Source organism: Pan troglodytes, chromosome 18, assembly GCF_028858775.2.
Source record: "Pan troglodytes isolate AG18354 chromosome 18, NHGRI_mPanTro3-v2.0_pri, whole genome shotgun sequence".
NCBI classification, from domain to species: Eukaryota; Metazoa; Chordata; class Mammalia; order Primates; family Hominidae; genus Pan; species Pan troglodytes.
Genome location: NC_072416.2, coordinates 3,787,228 through 3,800,223, shown reverse-complemented (window position 1 = coordinate 3,800,223; position 12,996 = coordinate 3,787,228). Strand labels below are relative to the sequence as shown.

Sequence of the window (12,996 nt, the reverse complement as noted above, 5' to 3'; positions counted from 1 at the left end):
CTGGTCGTGGGGGCGGGGCAGCTCCCATGTGGGCGTGGCCTTGAGGCCACGGGGCTGTAGCTGAGGGGCAGGCGCTTGCTTTTCTCTTTAAACAGATTGTGGTAAAGAAATAGAAAAGGCGCCCCGCGGGACCCCGGGCCTCTCCAGGGTCCATCTTTTTTTTGTTTTTCTTTTGAGCCAGGGTCTGGCACTGTCTCCCAGGCTGGAGTGCCGTGGCTCGATCTTGGCTCACTGCAACCTCTGCCTCCTGGACTCAGCTGATCCTCCTGCCTCAGCCTCCGGAGTACCCAAGCGATCCATATGCCTAGGCTTCCCAGAGTCCTGAGATTACAGGCGTGAGGCACCATGCCCAGCCTCTAGGCCCATTTTCATTGGGAAAAAAAAAAATCCACTTGGCCTGCAGCTGTGTAGCCACAGAACGAGTGGCCATCTGCCAGCCCACCCCTGTCCAGAAGATGGCTCCTGCACTGTGGCCCTGCAGCCACCCTGGGTCTCTTGTTCTCAGAAAAAACGGGCTCGCCCCATTCCTGTGGTGCAACTTTTCCAGATTGACACACAGACACAGGTTTGTCCTTTTTTTTTTTTGACAGGGCCTCACTCTGTCGCCCAGGCTGGAGTGCAGTGGTGTGATCTTGGCTCAGTGCAACCTCAACCTCCTGAGCTCAAGTGATCCTCCCACCTCAGCCTCCAAAGTAGCTGGGACCATAGGCGCACACCACCACGCCCAGCTGAATTTTTGTATTTTTTGTAGGGATGGGGTCTTGCTGGTTTCAAACTCCTGGGCTCAAGTAATCCACCCACCTCTCCTCCCAAAGTGCTGGGATTACAGGAATGAGCCACTGCGCCCGGCCTCTGTCTTCTTTCCAGAGCTCTGTTTGGCGGTGTCACCTGACAGACCTGACACTTCCCGCTTGCCCTGTGCGCCTCCCCAGGCCTCTGTCCTCCGGCAGGTGCAGAACTCCAGTCTGGATGGGTCCGGGGTGTGCCTAGCTGGGTCTCCACTGTGCATTCTGTGAGTAACTGGTGGGAGGAGAAGCTTTTCCAAGTATCCATTTCTAAGATTAACTGTTGCTGCTTGTATCTGGCGGGTCTGGAGTCTGATCTTTTTTTTTTCTTTCTTTTTTTTTTTTTTTGAGATGGAGTCTCCCTCTGTCACCCAGGCTGGAGTGCAGTGACACGATCTCGGCTCACTGCAGCATCCACCTCCCGGGTTCAAGTGATTCTCCTGCCTCAACCTCCCAAGTAGCTGGGATTACAGGTGTGCGCCACCATGCCCAACTAATTTTTGTGTATGTGTGTATTTTTAGTAGAGATGGGGTTTCACCATGTTGGCCAGGCTGATCTCTAACTCCTGACCTCAGGTGGTCCACCTGCCTCAGCCTCCCAAAGTTCTGGAATGACAGGCGTGAGCCACTGCGCCCGGCCAGGAGTCTGATCTTTCTATTAAAAGATCCTCTTGCAATATTTAATTTTAAAATGTTGAATGCCTTAGGACCTAAGGCGTAGGTGAAAGTTCCACTCACTTCAGGGTGTGTAGAATTTGCTGTTTAAACTGATCTCGTGATGAGCTTGGGCTTTGGGAGCAAGAGGAAAGCCCGGGGCCGGCCTGGGACGTGAGAGCAGTCTTTAAAACTCAGAGGCATCCGGTTGCAGTGGCTCATACCTGCAGTCCAAATACTTCAGGAGGCCTAGGCAAGTGTATCGCTTGAGCCCAGGAGTTTGGGACCAGCCTGGGAAACAGCAAGATTCTGTCTCTACAAAAAAATTAGGCTGGGTGCGGTGGCTCACGCCTGTAATCCCAGCACTTTGGGATGCCAAGGCAGGCGGATCACCTGATGTCAGGAGTTCAAGACCAGCCTGGTCAACATGGTGAAACCCTGTCTCTACTAAATATACAAAAATTAGCCGGGCATGGTGGCAGGTGCCTGTAATCCCAGTTACTCGGGAGGCTGAGGCAGGAGAATCGCTTAAACGCAGGAGGCAGAGGTTGCAGTGAGCTGAGATTGTGCCACTGCACTCCGGCCTGGGCAACAGTGAGACTCTGTCTCAAAAAAAAAAAAAATTAGCAATATAGCCCGGCATGGGAGTGCGCCTGTTCCTCCCATCACCCCCAGCTGTTTCAGTGCTGTGCTCTGGGCCCCCCACCTATGCCTGCGTCCTTAAGCTGGAAGGGAGTTGTGTACACTGCCTGTCTCCTAAGCCCGGTGGTTCTCGCACGTTCCCTGGGAACCAGCCGGCAGTGCAGATCCACGGGCCTCGTCCACACCAGCTGGGGGGACCACATGGGCCACGGGCCTCCTAGGTGATTTTGATGCATGTGGCTCGCAGTCTCGAGAATGTGTTAAGGGGGTCTGGTGGACCCTCCTTGGGTTCAGGTGAGAGCTTCCTGAGGGAAGGGCAGCTTCTTGCACTCTAGGATCTGGCTGCCTCCTATCCTCTGGTCTCGGTGGGTCCAGGGCATTGGAGCATGAGGCAGAGCGGTGCCCATGCGCTGGGTGTAATCACGTGGCTTTGCTCAGTGATTGTCTCGGATGAGTTTGAGAACCGTGTTTGTCACCCGACCCCCGGGGGCTCGTGCGTCCCCTCCTTGGGCATCCGTGAGCAATGGCTCTGTGCTTTCTCTTAGGTATTCCCTCTCACCTCCTAGGTGTCCGTAAGAGTAAGGCATTTTCTTAAAACTTTTTCCAGTTTTTTTTTTTTTTTTGAGATGGAGTTTTGCCCTTGTCACCCAGCCTGGAGTACAGTGGCGCGATCTCGGTTCACTGCAACCCCCGCCTCCCAGGTTCAAGTAATTCTCTGCCTCAGCCTCCCGAGTAGCTGGGATTATAAGCGCCTGCTATCATGCCCGGCTAAATTTTGTATTTTTAGTAGACCAGCCAGGCTGGTCTTGAACTCCTGAGCTCGTGATCCACCCGCCTCGGCCTTCCAAAGTTCTGGGATCACAGGCGTGAGCCACTGTACCCAGCTGACTGGCTGCCTGCCTGCCTGCCTTCCTTCCTTTCTCCCTCCCACCCTCCCTGTCTTTCTTTCCTCTCCCTCCCTTCCTTCCTCGCCTCCTTTTTTTTTTTTTTTTTTTTTTGAGACAGGGTCTTGCTCTGTTGCCCATGCTGAAGTGTGGTGGCACAGTCGCACTCACTGCAGCCTTGGCCTTTTGGGCTTTAAGCGATCCTCCCTCCTCAGCCTCCTAAGTAGCTGGGACCACAGGTGTCCACCACTACGCCGGGCTAATTTTTAAATTTGTTGTAGAGATGGGGACTCACCATGTTGCCCAGGCTAGTCTCGAACCCCTAGCCTCAAGCAATCCTCCTGTCTCTGCCCCCCAAAGTGCTGGGATTACAGATGTCAGCCAGTTTGCCAGTTCTTCCTTCTAAGTCTGAAAAATACCCCACTGTGTGGCTGGAAGCCCGCGTTTACCCCATTGTGTGGATAGAAGCCCACGTTTACCCTGTCTTGTGGACGGAAGTCCGCACGTACCCCGTCACGTGGATGGAAGCCCGCATTTACCCCGTTGTGTGGATGGAAGCCCGCACTTTCCTTATTGACTCCATTGGCGCCCACTTGGGTGGTTTCTGCCTCTTGGCTCTTGCGAATGACGCTGCTGTGAACATGGGTGTGCAGGTGTCTCCTGAAGACCCTGCCTCCAGGTTTTTTGGATGTGTACTTAGGAGCAGGATCGCTGGGTACCAAGGTAGCGTTGTAATTTGACTTTTGCTTGGCTGGCTCCTGGGGACCCTGAGAGCCAGCCAGGCACCCCTTCTTCTGCCTCTGTCCACCCTCAGCTTTCAGTGTCTGGCACATCACAGGTGCCCAGCGGAGCCTGGGTCGGCCTCTCTGAACTCTGTGTCTCTGTTTCCTGACCTTAGAGGATGGGGCTAGACCTGGTGTTGCTGAATCGCTCTTAGTCCCCAGCCATCCCTGGCTGGAGCTCCTAGTGCCCAGGCTGCAGCCCTGTGCACAGTGAGGTGGGCAGGGCCCTCACGGAGCTCCCCAGTTGGAGCTGGAGGTGAAGGTTTCAGTCCTTACATTTGGGGGCGTGCAGTGATGGCCCCTGTCATCCTCTGCCTTGGCCCTTGGGCCACTCAGGGTGATTCTGTGACCAGCCGGGGCTCGACACCATTGACGACTCGGGGTCCTCTGTGCGTCCCTTTGCCTCCTTCTGGAGTGACCTACCTGGAGGCGCCCAGGAATGCCGGAGCGGTTTGTGTCGTCTCCTTGTCTCCGTCGCTGCTGCCTGCCTATGACTTGAGCCTTGGCAGCTGCTTCCCCTCTCCACTGCACCCCATCCTGCTTCAGGAGCTGCCTGTGACTCCCCAGGAGCATGGCTCTGGACCTGCAGGTGGCCCATGGGATGGTGATGCTACCTCACCTGTGTTCCCCACCACGCCATCTGCCGCCTCTTCTGCCCATCCCCCTCGTGTCCCCCAAGCCGCGTCCAGGGCCCTGTGCTTGTTCCCTCCCCTACCTCCCTCCTGGGGTCCCTGAAAGCAGCAGGACGCTGGGCAGGAGGGGCCCCCACTTTGTGACTGCGACGGGTAAGGAAGGTGACGCAGCCTGCGTGCAGGGCATGAACTGTCATTCCCACACAGGTTTAAAGGTTTATTTGGAACATTAGGAAGGATGAGCTTTGTGGAAATTCAGCGTTGTGTTTCCTGCTGTGTTTGGCTGACTGGGGGTTTGCGATGGTCTGTGTTTCTTACTGTGTTTGACTGGTTGACTGGGGGTTTGCGGTGGTCTGTGTACCTGGGCGGTTCCACATTTGGGGACAGGTGCTGCGTCCAGTGTGTCCGTCCTTCCGATTAGAACAGGAATCTGGAAGAAGGGAAGGGAATTCACTGCTTGCCACGTGCTGACAGGGCGTGGACCCGGGGAGCTTAGGGCTACCTCTGGGTCCATGATAACCAGGCATTGCGTGCCTCTCTGCTCCCCAGGTGTCCCTACCTGCACCGGACGACGGGGGACACAGAACGCAAGTACCACCTGCGTTACTACAAAACAGGAACCTGCATCCACGAGACAGACGCACGTGGCCACTGCGTGAAGAATGGGCTGCACTGTGCCTTCGCGCACGGCCCCCTGGACCTGCGGCCGCCCGTGTGTGACGTCAGGTGAGTGGGCATCCACGAGTGGGCACTCGGCCAGCGGCTCACCTGCCTGCTGCTGTGGGCTCTGCTGGACGAGCAGGAACTCGGCAAGTGGCTCGCCTCCCTGCTGCTGCAGGCTCTGCTGGCCCAAATCTCTCTCTTCCAGAATTTCTTTCTGAGTCTGGACATTAGTCCTTTTTTTTCTTTTTTTGAGACGGATTCTCGCTCTGTCACCCAGGCTGGAGTGCAGCGGCGTGATCTCAGCTCACTGCAAGCCCTGCCTCCTGGGTTCACGCCATTCTCCTGCCTCTGCTGCCCGAGTAGCTGGGACTACAGGTGACCACCACCACGCCCAGCTAATTTTTTTTTTATATATATGTTTAGTAGAGATGGGGTTTCACCATGTTAGTCAGGATGGTCTCGATTTCCTGACCTTGTGATCCGCCCACCTTGGCTTCCCAAAATGCTGGGATTACAGTGAGCCACTGCGGCTGGCCTCTGGATGTTATTTCTTTCTTTTCTTTTCTTTTTTTGTTTTTTGAGATGGAATCTCGCTCTGTTACCCAGGCTGGAGTGCAGTGGCGTGATCTTGGCTCACTGCAACGTCTACCTCCCGGGTTCACGCCATTCTCGTGCCTCAGCCTCCCGAGTAGCTGGGACTACAGGCGCACACCACCATGCCTGGGTTATTTTATTGTATTTTTAGTAGAGACAGGGTTTCACTGTGTTAGCCAGGATGGTCTCCATCTCCTGACCTCATGATCCCCCTGCCTTGGCCTCCTGAAATTCTGGGATTACAGATGTGAGCCACTGCACCTGGCCTCTGGATGTTATTTCTAATGAGACAATCCCTCACCTCTTCTCACTGTGTGTTTCTCTTCTGGGTCCGGAGGGCAGCTCATTGGGGTTGAGGCTGTGAGGCACTGCTTTCCAGGAGAACGAGCTCAGCACACAGTCTGGGGCTGCAGAAAAGCGAATCCTGCCCAGACAAAACTCCGCTCTTACTTGGGTGGGGCTGAGCATAGTGGCTCATACATGTAATCCCAGTGCTCTGGGAGGCCAAGGTGGGAGGATCGCTTGAGCCCGGGAGATGGAGACTGCAATGAGCTGTGATTGCGTCACTGCACTCCAGCCTGGGAGACAGAGCCAGACCCTGTCTCAAACAAGACAAAGCAAACAAAATGAAGTGGTTGGGATTTGGATGAGGACTGTGGGCCAGGACAGCGGAGCGCCACACACTGAGACTCCGTCCTGAACCCTTCGGCAGCAGCCTCTCTGTGCAGTGGTGGGAGGGGAGCGTGCCCTCCAGTGACCTCGTTTCAGCTTTGGAGGCTCCGGATGCAGAGCCGTGACCACTGTGTCCTCGGCTTGCAGGGAGCTGCAGGCCCAGGAAGCCTTGCAGAACGGCCAGCTGGGCGGCGGGGAAGGGGTCCCGGATCTGCAGCCTGGGGTCTTGGCCAGCCAGGCCATGATTGAGAAGATCCTGAGCGAGGACCCCCGGTGGCAAGGTAACTCCACAGCCGCAGCTGAGGGCGGTGGTGGCGGGGGCGGGCACAGCGCGAGAACAGCTCGGGCCACTTGGTTCCCTGTGCCTTTCAGTTTACGTGCAAGGTGATCAGATGGGGAAACCGAGGCTCGTGGAGTCCAATACCAAGCCCTCCCCAACAAGGGGTGGGTGCCGAGTGGGATTTGGGCCCAGGCGCCTTCCCCGCACCTGCTCTGAATCTCTGCGGCAACTGGCATCTCAGTGGGGCCAGCCATTGACCAAGTGGCCGAGGAGGTAGCACAACTCCCACCGGAACTCTTGAGGCGTCCTGTCCCAGAGCCGGGGCGCCCACCAGGCACCCACCAGGATGCCCAGCAGAGCCCCCAGCCCACCAGGCACCCACCAGGATGCCCAGCAGAGCCCCCAGCCCTGCGCCTCTCTGGGGTGGTGCTCTAGACAGCAGCTTTCAAATCCCCAAGCTTGGCCAGAAACATATGGACCAGGGGGCTGTCCCTCGGGGCTGGGGGACCTGCATTCCTGGCTGGCACACAGATGAGGTTATATGCAGGGGAGATTTTGATTTGAAAAAAAAACGTAGTAAGGCTGGGAGCACTGGCTCACGCCTGTAATCTCAGCACTTTGGGAGGCCGAGGTGGGCAATCACTTGAGGTCAGGAGTTTGAGGCCAGCCTGGCCAACATAGTGAAAGCATGTCTCTGCTAAAAATACAAAGAATTAGCCGGTTGTGGTGGTGGGCGCCTGTAATCCCAGCTACTTGGGAGGCTGAGGCTGGAGAATCTCTTGAACTCGGGAGGTGAAGGTTGCAGTGAGCCAAGATCACGCCAATGCACTCCAGTGTGGGTGACAGAGTGAGACTCGTCTCAAAAAAAAAATGTAAAATACACACAACATAAAATGCACCCTGTTTAAGTGTACAGTCCAGTGGCATTTAGCACGTCTGCAGTGTTGTGCAGCTGCCACCTCTCTGTAGTTCCAGAACATTCCATCCCTGCAGAAGGAACCCCCCTGCTTATGAGCAGTTCCTCCCCATCCCCTCCCTGGCCCCTGCACTCACTGGCCTGCATCCCATCTCTATGAATTTGCGTATTCTGGACGTTGCGTATGGCAGCGACTTTTTTTTTTTTTTTTTTGAGATGGAGTCTCGCTCTGTCACCCAGGCTGGAGTGCAGTGGCACGATCTCAGCTCACTGCAACCTCTGCCTGCCAGGTTCAAGCAATTCTCCTGCCTCAGCCTCCTGAGTAGCTGGGATTACAGGCAGGCACCACTATGCCTGGCTAATTTTTTATTTTTAGTAGAGACGGGGTTTCACTGTGTTGGCCAGGCAAGTCTTGAACTCCTGACCTTGTGATCCACCCACCTCGGCCTCCCAAAGTGCTGGGATAACAGGCGTGAGCCACCACGTCCGGCCCTGTGAATGACTTCTAAAAATAGGCGTTATTTTTTAGAGCGGTTTTCGGTTCACAGCAAAACTGAGTAGAAAAATAGATTTCCCAAACACCCCCTGCCCCCTCAGCCTCCCCTGCCGTGCACCTCCTGCGCTGCGAGGTACGCTCTTTACCAACAGTGAACCCACACTGATGTGTGCTTGTCACCCAGAGGCTGTGGTGCGCATGAGGCTCACCGTGCGGCATTTCGGGGTGTGCGTGTCTCTGGATTTCAGCATATTCTCGAAGCTGTGCACCCACCACCTCTCTCTAGTTGGAGAACGTTTTCATCCCCCAGCAAGGAAGCCGCACACCCACAGCAGGACTCCCTCCCAGCCCTGGTGGTCTCGGCTCCGCTCTGTCTCTGTGGGTTCCCTAGTTCTGGGCATTTTCACATAAACAGAATCACACCACGTGGCCTTCGGGCCCGGCTTCCCTCATGGAGCGCGAGTCCTTTGACATCAGCATGTGCCGTGGCGTGTGTCTGCGCTCCCCGAGTCCTCCTGCAGCTCCTTCCATTTGGGGGACAGGCAGGTCCTTCCACCTTTGGTCTCCTGTGCCCAGCATTGCTTCCAGTCACGCTGCTCAGGCACCGTGTGGCCCATTTTTCAGATGCCAACTTCGTGCTGGGCAGCTACAAGACGGAGCAGTGCCCGAAGCCGCCGCGCCTGTGCCGCCAGGGCTATGCGTGCCCACACTACCACAACAGCCGGGACAGGCGGCGCAACCCCCGGCGGTTCCAGTACAGGTGAGCCTGCGGGACCGTGCTCAGAGGACCCCGGCTGGTGGGTGTCCTTCCCGACCCGTGGCTCGCACTGCCCACCCCGGGGTTCTAATGGGAGGGCTGCCCTTGTGGCACCATCATTCCCGGGAGGGGAGGGCATCTCCAAGCACAGTGGCTGTGGGAGGCGCCATGGAGGCCCACGCGTCTGTCCTGGTGATGGGCCTCCCCACCTACTCTCAGTGTCTCCCACGCAGTCCCCTACCGGGGCCCCTCTGCCAGGCAAGGGGACGGAGCACTGCAGGAGGGACCCCAAGCCCAGCTGGGACCCCCGTGTGCCCCACCCGTGCCTCTGGTTGCAGCCACGCTCTCCAGCCTGTGGGCTGCATGCTGTCTCCTCACCCGAGCTGCCAGGGGCTCGGGCACTGTCGTCACCTGGGATCAATCTTGTCTTCACAGCTGGCAGCTGGGACACTGGGTCCTTAGGCTGAGTCCCAGGGCCAACAACCCAAGGGTCGCCCTGCCCAGGGTGCACACAGGACCTTCCTCCACCGCCTGAGCCCCAGCTGTCCCTTGGGTCTGGCTTGTGGGTTTGGCACCTCACAGCCTGCTTGCCTCTGAAGCCCCTTTCTCCTCCTTGCTCCAGCCCGGCCTTCTGGTTGTGCCTGGCCTGGCTTGCCTCCCGTCTGCAGTTTTGCACCTGAGAGGGGGGTGGGGGGTGCAGACCCCACAGGGTGTCTGGATGCCTGGGCCATGGCCTTGGCCTCCCTGAGGCCCTGTCTGTGTCCAGCTCTTCCTTTGAGCAGGGAGCCACCCTCGCCTCTTTTGAATGAGCTGGTGCTGCCTCGCATGCCCCGGAGAGCACCTGTGCTTCCCTTGGGAAGGACGCCCCCCTCCTTGTTGTTTTGCCACGTTCAGTCTCCCTCTGAGCAGCTTCCGAGTAAGGGACCTGAACGGCTGTAGAACAAACCACAAATTAGTGTCTGAGATTTTGTCATCGCCCGTCATGGAAAGAAAAGTAAAATTATTTTTTCAACAGGCACTTAATGTGTGCCATAAATCCAAGTCAGTTACAATAAAGCAGCTAGAGATTCCACGAAGAGTAGAGGATTTTGTTTTTTTATGAGACAGAGTCTCACTCTGTCGCCCAGGCTGGAGTGCGGTGGTGCAGTCTCAGCTCACTGCAGTAGGAACATAGGTAATTTGAAATTGGTGCGGAGTTTTAAATTGTGGGATCAAAACTCTCGCTTCCATTTTATAGAAAGCTGGCGAGGAGACAGCCCCGTGCTGTCTGGGCGCCCGGCCTCACTGTCCCCAGGAGGTTCGGCTGCTTCTCCCCTGCGTCCTCCACGTCCGTGAGGGTGGCTCTGACTCAGACTCAAGTTAAATTCTGTGAAGGACAGCCCCGGGGCTCCTGACCCCATCCTGGCACTGGCCGGGCCTGCGTGTCTGTGAGCGCAGAGCTGCGTTGCCTGTCACTCCAGTGCCCCATGCCCGAGGCCCCTCCTGGTGGGAGGCAGACACCCCTGGGCACACGAGGAACCATGTCTTCCTGTGTCCCCCTGACACCTCCTCATCCCCAGGTCCACGCCCTGCCCCAGCGTGAAGCACGGGGTGGGGGGGGAGCCGAGTCCTCCGTGTCCCCCTGAGACCACCTCATCCCCAGGTCCACGCCCTGCCCCAGCGTGAAGCACGGGGGCGAGGGGGGGAGCCGAGTCCTCTGTGTCCTCCTGACACCTCCTCATCCCCAGGTCCACGCCCTGCCCCAGTGTGAAGCATGGGGATGAGTGGGGGGAGCCCTCACGCTGCGATGGCGGCGACGGCTGCCAGTATTGCCACTCCCGCACGGAGCAGCAGTTCCATCCCGAGGTACGTCCCTCCGACCCCCCAGGCGTAGGGGTCGCTGGAAGGTCCCAGAGAAGCTGTGGGGTTCGCAGCGTGGTTATCACACAGAAGGAACAGTGATTAACTTTGGCCGAGGGCTGGCACAGGTCGGGAAGCCTGGGGGTGGGGGCACGAGGGCTGTACCTGCTTGCTTGTCTTCCTTGCGGGCCTTCGGGCTGCCCTCAGCCAGCGAGTCTCTCCACTTGGCCTGTAACAGAAGAAAGAGTCATGTGGGAAAAAAGCAGAGAGAAAATGTCAATTAAAAACATACATATTCAGGGCCGGGTGCAGTGGCTCACGCCTGTAATCCCAGCACTTTGGGAGGCTGAGGCAGCTGGATAACGAGATCAGGAGATCAAGACCATCCTGGCAAAACCCCGTCTCTACTAAAAATGCAAAAAATTAGCCGGGCGTGGTGGCGGGCGTCTGTAGTCCCAGCTACTCAGGAGGCTGAGGCAGGAGAATGGCGTGAACCCAGGAGGTGGAGCTTGCAGTGAGCTGAGATCGTGCCACTGCACTCTGGCCTGGGCAACAGAGCAAGACTCTGCTTCAAGAAAAAAAAGAAAAAGAAAAAAATATATATATATTGAGGCCAGGCATGGTGGCTCACACTGTAATCTCAGCACTTTGGGAGGCAGAGGCGGGCAAATCACTTGAGGTCAGGGGTTCGAAACCAGCCTGGTCAACATGTCTGTACTAATAATACCAAAATTAGCTGGGTGTGGTGGTGTGCGCCCGTAGTCCCAGCTACTCGGGAAGCTGAGACGCGAGGATCACTTGAACTTGGGAGGCTGAGACGTGAGGATCACTTGAACCCGGGAGGCAGAGCTTAGAGTGAGCCGAGATCACGCCACTGCACTCCAGCTTGGAGGACAGAGCGAGACTCCATCTCAAGGAAAAACAAAACAAAACAAAAAAAACACATGTTCAGGCCAGGCACGGTGGCTCACACTGTAATCCCAGCACTTTGGAAGGCTGAGGCGGGCACATCACTTGAGGTCAGGGGTTCGAAACCAGCCTGGTCAACATGGCGAAACCCTGTCTCTACTAAAAATACAAAAATTAGCCAGGTGTAGTGGTGCGCGCCTACAGTCTCAGCTACTTGGAGGCTGAGGCGCGAGGATCACTTGAACCTGGGAGGCTGAGGTTGCAGTGAGCTGAGAGTGCGCCACTGCACTCCAGCCTGGGGGATAGAGCAAGACTCTATCTAAAAAAAGTAAAATCCTCAGCCAAGGGGGAGGCGTGCAGGGGCTGGGAAGGACCAGGCGCTGCTTCCTGTCGTTTCTTGACTCATGTTGTCACAGACGCGCATCATGCTTTCTGGGTGTCGGTGACCACACACTCAATGGTGCCACCAGGGGCTTGTCGGGAGTCCGGTGTCTGGGGCGTTTTCTGTGTTCAGTCACGCAGGCCTGGCTGCAGACCCCAGTCTCTGGTACCCAGCTGAGTGGAGCTGGCACCACGTGGGCCACAGCCGCACCATAAATCCTGAGTGAGATAAACCCTCCCGCCTGGGCCCCGCCCCAGGTAAACAAGGACTCTTCCGAGGCAGGAGGTTCCTGGGGCGGAAGGGGCAGCCTGAGATGGAGCCAGGCCTGTGCCTCCACTAGAAGGTGCAGGGTATGGACGGTACAGGGAGGCTGTGTTCACACCCAGCCGTGTAGTTGCCAAGGGACCATACTCAGATTTGTATTAAAAACAAACAGGCCAGGCACAGTGGCTCACGCCTGTAATCCCAGCACTTTGGGAGGCCGAGGCAGGCAGATCACCTGAGGTCAGGAGTTCGAGACCAGCCTGGCCAAAATGGTGAACCTGTCTCTACTAAAAATACAAAAATTAGCCAGGTTTGGTGGCTCATGCCTGTAGTCACAGCTACTCAGGAGGCTGAGGCAGGAGAATTGCTTGAATCCAGGAGGCAGAGGTTGCAGTGGGCCAAGATGGCGCCATTGCACTCCAGCCTGGGCGACAGAGCCAGACTCTGGCTCAAAAAAAAAAAAAAAAAAAAAAAAAAACGAACAGACCGGGCACGGTGGTTCACGCCTGTAATCCCGGCACTTTGTGGGGCCGAGGTCAGGAGTTTGAGACCAGCCTGGCCAACATGGCGAAACCCCATCTCTACTAAAACTACAAAAATTAGCCAGGTGTGGTGGCACATACTTGTAATCCCAGCTACTTGGGAGGCTGAGGCAAGAGGATCACTTGAACTCGGGAGGTGGACGTTGCAGTGAGCCGAGATCTTGCGGCTGCACTCCAGCCTGGGTCACAGAGCGAGACTCTCTCTCAAAAAACAAACAAAATGAACAAGCAAACGGGACCCCACCGGGTGCCTGATGTGGTGGGAGGGCCGTGGGGGGTGGGGCCAGGCCGGAGGTCAGGAGA

General features: G+C 56.8%; 1 protein-coding gene across 26 annotated transcripts in view; it reads left to right on the top strand.

The window, feature by feature from the left end:
- The window catches only part of UNKL (unk like zinc finger), a 55,288-nt gene that overhangs the window by 11,483 nt on the left and 30,809 nt on the right, over positions 1–12,996 (top strand). For 17 of the 26 annotated variants that reach the window (XR_010152532.1, XR_010152534.1, XR_010152533.1 and 14 more), the window contains 4 exons: positions 4,929–5,105; positions 6,456–6,589; positions 8,625–8,760; positions 10,485–10,602. Coding sequence is in view for 20 of the 26 variants with exons in the window: in XM_063797592.1 (XP_063653662.1) it covers positions 4,929–5,105; positions 6,456–6,589; positions 8,625–8,760; positions 10,485–10,602 (565 nt within the window). In the remaining 6 variants the exon portion in view is untranslated. Of the gene's footprint in view, positions 1–691; positions 1,013–4,928; positions 5,106–6,455; positions 6,590–8,624; positions 8,761–9,192; positions 9,830–10,484; positions 10,603–12,996 lie in introns of those variants that run through there. The other 9 variants (XR_010152535.1, XR_010152536.1, XM_063797595.1 and 6 more) reach the window with 4 other exon arrangements.